Below are 11,031 nucleotides of genomic sequence, written 5' to 3' on the forward strand. Positions count from 1 at the left end.
AGGAATGGGAAGCACGTTCTTATAGTCTCTGTGAAGTTTAGCTAATGAGCGCGTGACAGGTCTATTCGGCCCCCGCCCTCCCGCAATCAGTTGCATTGATCCTATTTCTGTCAGGCTGGCTGACGTCTGTTTAAGTTTTGGCGCTCTGCCTCTCTCCACTCGCCCCATTCACCGGGAGCGTTCATCTTGCTACGCGCGATCATCTCACCGCTTGAGTGACTCTTCTGCCTGCAATGCTGCTGTTTTGGCTGGTCGCTCCTCCATCATGCTGGCATTGCTGTCCTCGTTGGTCAAGTGCCCTTCCTGATGTCCATGGGTCCGGTCTGCCTCCTCATCACCTCCTGCTATGCCAATGTGTTGGCTAATAAGAGGTTACAATCCTCTGCCTTCCTGCTCATGCGGGGGGAAAGTGATTGTTGATTCCTCCATTCAGTCCTCCTACATGATAATACATGCTGGCACAGTGTCTGGTAGGCTGGCAATAACTCAATATGCCAGTTAACCGAATATTGATTGGATAACCAAGCCTCTTTTGAAAGACGGCTGCCCTTGGTTGTATCGTGAGCAATGACTCTGGCCTCTGTAAAATTGAAGATATGGTTGTGCTCAATAGTGTGAGCCCATATCTGAGACTGTTTTTCTTTATGTTTAATGGCCAGTTCATGCTCATAGAGCCTTGTCCGGAGGTGTTTCGTGGTCTCCCCAATGTAAGTTGCACAAGCAATCATTGCATTTGATTTGGTAGACCACAGATGACATGTCGCCCACAGATAGGGGTTCTTTAGGATGCATTATTCATATGCGCAAAGTCTGACTAGGTCTGTGCAGAGAAGGACCACACTTTTGATTTTGCCGGAGCTGAGGTCATCGCCCAAGATTCTACCAAAGATGGCCGTTTACTAAAAGAGGCTTGGTTGTCCGATTGCCATTCAATCAACTGACACATGGATTTACTGCGCCATACCTAACATTGAGGAGACATGAGCAACGACGCAGATTAGCTGAACGAGTTAACCTTTTACCATCTTCACGATGGATGAATAAAATATGAAAGAGCTGACTCGCTTACCCATCGAACAACACGATGGCATGACAGGTGGATCGATGAAAACACAAGTGAAGTCCGCTGTTGAGCCGAAGGAAGGACAGCAGACTAATATGACCGGGATGAGATACAGGACAAGGACATCAACAGCTGACGCACTTACACAGCAAACCAGTGCCACGACTAACCGCGATGGCATAAGCAATGATCCGGCCACAGCGCTGAACGATCGCACGCAACAACATAAACGCTCCCCGGCAACTGGTGAAGGAGAGAGTATCAAGATTGCAATGAGGGCTGACTTATACGGCAGAGCCGGATTGGTGCAGCTGAATGTGGGAGAGCGGGGGGGCAGACAAGCCGATTGCACACTCTTTGAGGACTTTGACAGCTGATGTGCCTAAGTGGCAGACCAACGCCACGATAGAATGGGACGGCATGAGTGGTGGTCCAATGATGACGCTGAACGGCCGTGCACAGCAGGATAGCCGCGCAGAACAGCTGGGAGGAGGAAAGATGTCAAGATCTGGGTAGAAGCCGACTCGTGCGGCCAGGCCGGAACTAGTGCAGCTGAATGTGAGAGAGCGGGGGGCGGGCAGGCTGGTTACACATTCTGTAACCTGACAGTTAAACTGTCACACAGGTATATATGTAGGTTATTCCCATCTTTAGCCCTTACTTTGATGATGTCAACAGGAGGTTGACGAAAGCTCAGTAATTAAAACCAACATATATCCATGGATGATTATAATAATCAATTTGGCAAATCTTTAATTTCTTACAATGTATACTCTACTAAGTTCAGCGCTTCTCCAGCAGACTCTCCAAAATATATGACTACTTTTTCTGTCCAACAGTGTTTGGGCTAAAATTCTAAAATGATTTTAATTAGACTTACTTCCAAGTGAAACTTACCTATCTTAAAACGACCCATGTAGTAAATTTGGGTGCTAAGACCAAGAGAGGCCACAACATGGATGATGGAGAAGAGGACCCAAAACCACACATTTTTCCCAAAAACCTTGGAAGGAATAAATAAATAATTATCCCAAAGGCAGTACTATATCCTGCCTTTTAAATAAAAAATAAATATTTTATAGTGAGCTTTTTTCCAACTTAAACTAAGTTTGGTGATCAGAAAGGATTGGTGAGATATACCAATAAATCAATAATTAATGTACTCAATAAAATCTAATAGTAATTTAATAATGCAGCTATAGAATACAGATGGGAATAGATAATTGTCTGATTTATATTTTAATGTGATCATACTCAAACTGCATTTTCAAAAATCTAAATGCAAACTAAATATAGAGGCAGCTTTTGATTATTAAGGCAATGAGTTGTACTGATTTTTATTACTGTAATATAGTTTATTATTACAGTTTATTATTTTTACTTTTTTTAACTGGTTTTACTTATTGCTTTGATAATTTTATTATTATCTGGATTCTGAGAAAAGCACATTCTCTAGGCTGTGAAATACTTTCTACAAGAACTTCTGGCTCTGTTATTTAATAATACATAGTTCTGTCTTTCATTTTATATATTTAGCAAATTTAGGTACTGCCCATTTTACTATTTATGTGACTCTGAGCAGTCTGTAGATAAAAAGTCAGAATTCTTTAACTGATGCGTCTATAACAGATCCTCTCTACCTGATCAGGTGGGAAGGTCGATGTAATTGGGACTAGCTGATTTCCCAGGTAACCTGGTCCCATGCCATAAAGGGCTTTAAAGATGATAACCAACACCTTAAATTGGACCCAGAAGCAAACTGGCACGCAGTGAAGTTCATACAGCTACAGAAGCTACATGAACAATTCTTGGGGAGCCTAGAACTGTTCGTGCAGCCATATTCTGCACCAGCTGCAGTGTCTGAATATTCTTCAAGGATAGCCCAAATTTTCAAATGGATGGGGCTGAGCACTTATAAAGGTAAAGGTAAAGGTTTCCCTTGTTTAGATGTGTCTGACTCTAGGGGATAGTGCTCATCTCTGTTTCTTAGTCAAGGGAGCCAGGGTTGTCCAAAAACACTTGGTCCATGGTCATGTGGCTAACATGACTATACACAGAGGCACAAAGAACACTGTTATCTTCCCACCAATGTGGTACCTTATTAATCTACTTGCATTTGCATGCTTTCAAACTGCCAAGAGGGCAGGACCAGTGGTGGGATTCAGCCAGTTCGCACCTGTTTGGCAGAACCGGTAGCTAATTTTTTGTTGCCCAAGCCCAGAATGGTCTTCCGGAAGTGGCATCCACACAGAGAACCGGTTGTTCACATATCTGAATCCCACCACTGGTCAGGACCTGGGGCAAGCAACAGGTGTTCACCCTGTTATGCAGTGCTAGGGTCTCAAACCCAGAGCTCAGTGTCTTTAACTGCTGAGCCATCGTGCCCCCCACTTGAGCACCAACAGCTGCTGATTTTTGCTATTTGGCATCAATGCAATTTAAGCTTAAGTTAATGAGAATCCACAGAAGATTTTTATGATTTTTTTTCAGAAGTTCTGCCTTCCTTGCCCATGACTCTATGTACAATAGCTCCAATGCATAAAACACAATCCTACCACTCCGAGTACAGCAAGGCAAATGACCACTGCAAAGGATGCATAGGCCGAGTAAGCACTGGCGTTGATGTCGGGGTGGCGAGTCTGATATAGTTTTAGCATACACAATCCTGCAATCATATACATGAAAGAGGTGTCTGCCAAAAGAAGAGAAAACAGAACAGTTCTTATGGTGGTTACTTCTGTTAACATTAAAGAGATAATTACCACTCTAGATCAACTATTTACTGTTGTAGAGGGCTGAGGTTGCTAGAATGAGGCCAGATAATGAAATAAAACTCATTCTCCAGACTGCAATGTTAATTTCAGAGCAAGACTTCTCAGCGCTTTTCACTGTAGCATCAAAAGCCAACAGAAGACCATGGGAACTAATGCCCAAAGGTATGGGGAACTAATTTTTCAAACCAACAACCAGCAGAGGAACCTCAAGATCTCTTAGTTGTAGTAGAAGACTGAGTACTAAATAAAAACATATTTTGTTTTTGTATATTTATAATTATTTTTGTAGAATTGGTAAGAACTGTTAAAATCAATTTTAGCAATTTTAAAACACAGGTAATGACCAGACCCACCAAAAGTTACTTATGATCTAGTTCTGGAGTTCTGATGGTTGCACACATGTATACAGACAACACATACACATCATATGACTGCATGTGGGCGCTTAGCAACCAGCTCATCTTTACTGCCAGTTGCAGCATTTCATGACTTACATCAGTTGTTGCTGTTTTGGGGCTTTTTGGTGGGTTTCTGGCAAAAAGCACCACTAGGAATACATTGGTCCGCTTAACAACCACAGTGTTCACTTAATGACTGACATGTTTACTTAATGATTGAGGTATTTGCTTAAAGACCACCATAAAAAAGTTGTAAAATCAGGTCTGGTCACATGGGTGCCTTGACTTATGACCATCATGATTTATGATGGAATTCTGGACTCCATTATGTTGCAAGTTGAGGATTACTTGTATAAAGATTCCACTCCTCTCTTCCCCCAGAAGAAAATTACATACATGAGTTGTGTTTGCACAATATATAAATCTAAAATGGAAAGGGCTTGTTTGTGTTACAGTCTGTTCTGTGAATGCAGCCACTTATTCAACATTGCTCTGTCAATTGAATATCTCTTGTGAGTTCTCAGAAAAAAAATGGAAAAGCTGTTTTTTCAGGCTCATGGCATGCAAACTTAACATGGTGATGAAATGTTAGAAATTGACTCCTACTGCTTGCTTAACTGTATTGCTTTACTCTTTCTAAAATCTTTAGATGCCACTAAACCCAACCTGCTCAAAAGGCCAGAAGGCTTTGACAGATCTTTATTGGAGAAAGCCCTCCACTTACCAAACTGGAAATTAGTGTAATTTGGGCAGACATGGTAGCAAGCACTGAGGACACCTTCCATCATTAAAGCAACACCCATGGCATAGAAGAGGCCAAAATGCTTAGGGATCCCATATTCCTTGAAGATAAAAGAAGATAGAGGAATAACCAAGCACTATATCAGGGGTAGGCAACCTTGGCTCTTTTATGACTCGTGGATTTCAACTTCCAGAATTCCTGAGCCAGCCATGCTGGCTCAAGAATTCTGGGAGTTGAAATCCACGAGTCATAAAAGAGCCAAGGTTGCCTACCCTTGCACTGTATTATAACATCATTCTGTTTTTTTCATTCAGAATAGGTAAAGCAGTTAATTAAATGAATAGATAAAACAATTAAAACCCAATTGACAGCAGCTAAAATTATTAGCGAAGAACTAATTGAAGAAGGTGGACCACGCTTTACCATACAAATGTTACCACTTGATGTGGTTTTTTATTTCCATGTGAAAAATATGAAAGGTGAATTGCCTTCTTAAAATAAATTTACTGTTTGATTGAGGATATTTTTATTCGAATATGCATTTTTGTAAAGATTTTCTTGATTTTGTCCTTGAATTCTCCTATAAAAAGTAAAATTACAAACATAAACAAGTCATTTATCCTTAAGAACCTCTTTCAAATTTGCTACATTTTCAGGTTTGTCCTTTATATTTTCTAAGAAAATATGGTCAGTGTATTTCTTGCATTCTTGCTTACCACCTGCCCTCCTCCCATGCTCCCCCTTCCTCACACCTCACTGTAGTTATCCCCTCCTCCCCCATATTCAGCCTCTCTGGGGTTTCTTTGCAACTCTCAGCCTTGGCCTCCCAAAAATTCTCGCTAGCTGTCTTCATGCTCAGCCTTTTCCCCACACAAACCTTCTAGGGGGCTGAACAGTTTGAAGGCAAGTGAAGTGCAGGGAAAGCCAATCAGAGATCTCCTTTCACTGAGAGAAAAGAACTTAGGGAAAATAATTTTGAGTGAATGCTCCTAGAGGAAAGTTAAACATCTTCCCCACCACAAATGCAAGTCTTTTAAATTCAACTGCTTGGCATTAAAACAAAGGCTTCGTAAAATAATCATGAGATGTGCAGTCTGCCCAAAGGCATAGCTCTATGAAGGAAACATAACAGAAAGGGTCCTTTCCTTTAGCAAAATCCTTGGCTTCACTGGCATTGTAAGAACCAGAAAGATAGAGGCACTTTATACTAGTGTCTACCATCCCATTTTTTACTCAGCAAGAAGGCAGAATATACCGTTGCGCAGATGTCTTTCATTTCCAAGGAACGTCGATGGAGAAGGTCTCTGCACAACACAATCAACAGGAAAAGGATACCCAGCAGCATGTGGCCAATGTTGCTGAGGATGTTGTTGAAAGCACTGCAGAAAAGCAAAAAAGCCATATAATATTTTTGTCTCTGGAACTGAACATATAAAATAATTGTAAGGGAATACAACTATATAAAAAGTATTTTTTCTGTTTATTTCCAAGGGCCATCTTAATCCTATGTGCAAAGCTGTCTTTTGCAAGGCTGTGGAGATGGCACTGATAACACTAGCTTTGCTTGGCTAATGTTGTGGGGAAAAGGGAGGAAAATGAAATAATCTGCCACCCCAGACCTAGAATGCAGTCCCAAGTGCAGCCATTTGAAATATTTTTCATAATCAAAAGCTGGGGGTAGAAATATAGTTGTCCTCTGTTCTGATTTCCAGTATTTTCCCAAAAAGGTTACTACCTGGGATACCTTGGGGGACTGGAACCCAGTTCTATGCTTGCCATGTGTGACTGCTACCAGTCCTGGAAATTTTGCCTTTACCTGTGCATGTAACTGTGCATGTAACTTGCCTCTACTTATATGTGTCTAATTACTTCGATTCATATTAAAAAATAGTAAAGTCAGAACTTCCTTTTGCTTGGCTTTTGGTTTTGTCAGCATTCCTTTTATGGGATTTTATTCTTTTATTAAATGATATTATTAGTCTGCAACCAATATTGGTGTAGTAATGGATTCAGGACTGAGCAGAGAGTTGGACTAGAGATGCATTCCAATCCTGGTATCCTACAAATCTATGAACATTACACTTCATACAAAAAATTATATTCATTGCAAACCACTTACCCCACAGAAAATATCCATCCCCATTTCCCAATTACACAGAAAGAAACTCAAATTAAAACCCAAGCCACAAATTGGGAATGATCCTCATGCACACCTCAGGACTCCCAGTGGATGAGCACAAAGGAAGTTATAATAGCAGATGTCCTGATTTCCAGTCACATTCACCACCTAAAAATTGGGAGGGGTGAAAAAAAATCCAACATAAAGTCATTGCACCATGTCAGCAAAGATGGTCAATAGCCAAGAGAGGAAAAACAAGCAATGTTTGGTATATCTGAACTGCATTCTAAGCAGATATTCCAGTTGTATTTGGTGTACTGGATAAACTTCAACCATAGTTCAGTGGTTTGGTATGTTTCTTTCAAATCAGTGCAGCATAACCAACAGGTACTGAAGGGTATACATTGCTATTGTGTAAAAACAGAAGATTTCTGTAGAACGTTATATGATAGATTAGATTACAGATTATTTTCACAATTAGCAGCCAAAAATCTGTAAGATACACCCAAAAGTGTTCAGGAAGCAATCTTTGTTGTCCAGTGTTATTTGCTGCTCCATCTTAGTTTTTTTTTCTTTCAGCACTGCAATGTATTTTCATTTCCTATGCACATTCATTCTATTTTTTCATGAAGAAACATAAATATGGAACAGACATTATAGGTCTTAACTGGGGAATTAGCTCCATTCATTTCTCTTCCTTCTATTATCTACATATAGGGAATATTCATTTGGAGCCACAATGCTCTCCACTACTCTGTGTCCTTTCCATCTAGACAAGGAGATACATGGTTGGTTTCTTTCCCCTCTCCTCCCTCCTTTTTTGTCTATCAGGCTTCCATTAGAAAGCTTTAATAGTAGGGGAAGCAGAGGCAGAAGGAATTTGCTGGGAGAAATTGGAAATCAGGGTAGGAGGAAGCCAAGCATCACACTTCAAATTGTTGATATTTTCTAATTCCAGTGGCCCTAGCAAGGAGATCATATGGAAGACATGGGTCAGGTGCAAGTAACCAGAAATGACATGATGAGCTGATAGCTAGAGATCTTGCCAGACTAAAGCACATACTGCATAATCACTAGATAAATACTGTGAAGTTTTAGGGAGGGTTACCCTTCAGCCTCTTCCTCCTCACAAGGGACTCGTGGCTATGCAGCCATTTCACTCCTCCCCTCAACTCAAAATCAGATTCCACCACAGCTTCCATCACAGCCTCTTCTAGAATCATAGGGCTGAATGTGACCTTGGAATCTCCTAGTTTAACCCTCTGCTATACTTTCAACCCCTATAACAATAAGTAAGAAGCAGAAACTCTCCATAATAGGGCCCTCTGCTAGGATTTTCTTGACTGTTGGGGATCAAGCAGAAATTGGTTACCAAGAAATTTGATGATGGTTGCTTAACTTTGTTAGAGTGTCTTTTACATTAAACCCAGATTAATAAAGGAGAAAGGAGCATTGCAGATTTGATCATCAGTAGTATTATAGCTTTCAATTCATTTTGGTTTGATACTTCATTTCTTTTAAGAGGTTAAACAAAACACAGATTTTATAATCACTAAAATAAACAGACTAAAGTAAAATGCTCTTGAGGTAACAGGCATTCACACGCAGGCCTGGATGAAATCTGCCTGCCATTTGTTATCTCCTTTTAGTGCAGTTTGTCTAAGAGTGAGATGACCGCTCTCAGCAGTACCTGGCATCATTATAAAAGCTAAAAAGTAAATAACTGGAACTGAATCTAAAAACAGTTTGCAAAGCAATAGGGCTTGGGGGAAGGAGGAGTAAAAAGTAGGAAAAGATATTAGCCTAGAGGCTTAATTTATACTGAGAGAAGGCACAGGAACTCACCGTTTGGTATGTGATCACCAACTGGATCACTGGTAAGGCATAGAAAACAGCAATTGTGATGATGTTCCTACAGAATACAAAGCATTGTATTTAAATATGTATGTTTCCATTGAATGTTAATAAATGGTCTCATTAGAGTAAGTAAAGCAAAAATAAATTTCTTAAACTGAACATAGAGTTAACATGATTATAAATGCCAAGCTGATCCAGAATTTAAGATGAGCCCCTTCAGCGATAGGAAAAGGGTGGAGAAAAAGATAGATACATAAAAACACATTTTTTTTAAAAAAAAACACCCACATTTCTAAAGCTGTTAATCATTTTACATTGTTTGCAATAGTGGCAAATATCTGTAGCTCTGTGTAGAATCAGGGTGAAGGTTTATTCTCCAAGCTTGTGGATTTATTCCCGAATGTTTCATTACCAGGCTAGATAACATCTTCAGTAGAGTTTAGGGGATGTCAGTATCAGTGTTCTTCTGTTTATAAGGGCTTCAAGTGGTCAGTAGGTCTTGTGATGGGTCAGCTGTGGGTGTGTCAAGTAAGGACCAAGTGAGGGTCATTGGGAGGTGAAGTACTGGTTGGGGGGGGGGGCTTGCATGGGTTGGTTGAGAGTTGGTGCTATCTGTTGCAACCAATTCTACATGGGACAAACATCATGTCAATTAAAAACCAGGATCCACGAACACTGACTGGTAGTCAAATGCCACAATCCCAAATCCTTAATCTCTATCCACACTGACACCAAACAACACCAGTTCAATTGCAGCAACACTAAAATCATCAGCCACGCTACCACCCACTATGCTCATGAGTTCATCGAAACCTGGCACTCCACAAGCAATTCCATCAACAGACATACTGACCTACAACTAGCCTAGTCAACCACAGCTAACCAGAGACAGAACCAACCCTCAACCAATTCACACAAGACCCCTCAACCCTCACTTCACTTCCCAATGACCCTTACCTGATGTAACCTCCCCATCATAAGACTCCCACTGATGACTCCCACCTAACCTATCACAAGACCCTCACTTGACACACCCACACCTGACCCATCATAAGACCTACTGACCACACAAATCCCTTATAAACAAAGGAACACCGACACTAACACCAAACTCTGCTGAAGATGTTATCTAGCCTGGTAATGAAATGTTTGGAAACCAACCTGCAAGCTCAGAGAATGAATCGTCACCCTCATTTTACAATGTGTAAAAATAACATATTAAACCCCATAAAATACTGAAATAGTTTTATGTAGATACCCTACTTTTTAACAAATAAAAAATAATGAAGGGAAGTGTGACTGTTTCAATTTTTGCTAACATCTTCAATATCTGGCAAATAATTTGATTTCATAGATCTCTGAGATGTCTTGTGGGACGTTCAGGAGATCTTGAGCTACCATTTAAGAAACATTGGCCTAAATCAATAAAATAGAGTTTCAGTCATTCCTGACCAGGCCTTAAGGGATAACATTCATACTGAGGTGCTGCATTAGCTGCCACTAGGTTTCTGATTACTATGCAGAGTGCTGTGGTCATTGCTTATAAAGTGCAGGTCCCGGTTATCACAGTATAAAGTCTGCCTATTCTGGGCATTCACTCCAGAAACAATTAACAATGAAAGGTACTTATCTTCTAGATGCATCAGTGCAAAATTCTGAAATTTTGTACCGGGAAATTCATGTTTAACCAGTTTGAGACTGGGGTTATACTCTTATTTCATCAAGTAAATCCCCTTTAAGGATTCTATTTAAATTATGAGAAGAGAAAGCAAGATGAGTTCAATTTTAAAAAATGAGTTCCATTAATTTGTTAGTAACTTACCAGAAATAAATTTTATACTTTTTGCTGACAATTCTCCGATCCTTTCTGGATAGGTCTGACAGATACAGGAACATCTAAAAAGAAAGAGGATATGTCAGAATCCAATTATATTTCATCTCTAGTTATCAACTATAGAAAACCCCATTTCTAGATTCTGTCATACAATGAAGGGAAGAAAGTGAACAAAGGGGCTGTATGGCCCTCACTTCCTTCAGTACACTTCAAAGGGACTGGATGTGGATATCACCAAAATGAC

General features: G+C 40.2%; 1 protein-coding gene across 4 annotated transcripts in view; it reads right to left on the minus strand.

The window, feature by feature from the left end:
* SIDT1 (SID1 transmembrane family member 1) overlaps positions 1–11,031 on the minus strand; it is a 107,058-nt gene that overhangs the window by 32,901 nt on the left and 63,126 nt on the right. For all 4 annotated transcript variants that reach the window (XM_039366628.1, XM_039366629.1, XM_039366630.1 and 1 more), the window contains exons 13-19: positions 10,776–10,849; positions 8,942–9,008; positions 7,191–7,264; positions 6,233–6,356; positions 4,960–5,077; positions 3,619–3,755; positions 1,961–2,066 (exon numbers count right to left, since the gene is read on the minus strand). In XM_039366628.1, the coding sequence (XP_039222562.1) occupies positions 1,961–2,066; positions 3,619–3,755; positions 4,960–5,077; positions 6,233–6,356; positions 7,191–7,264; positions 8,942–9,008; positions 10,776–10,849 (700 nt within the window). The remainder of the gene's footprint in view (positions 1–1,960; positions 2,067–3,618; positions 3,756–4,959; positions 5,078–6,232; positions 6,357–7,190; positions 7,265–8,941; positions 9,009–10,775; positions 10,850–11,031) is intronic.

This window comes from Crotalus tigris, unplaced genomic scaffold (assembly GCF_016545835.1).
Source record: "Crotalus tigris isolate CLP2741 ecotype Arizona unplaced genomic scaffold, ASM1654583v1 scf7180000020347.5012614909:4044961, whole genome shotgun sequence".
Classification (NCBI taxonomy): Eukaryota; Metazoa; Chordata; class Lepidosauria; order Squamata; family Viperidae; genus Crotalus; species Crotalus tigris.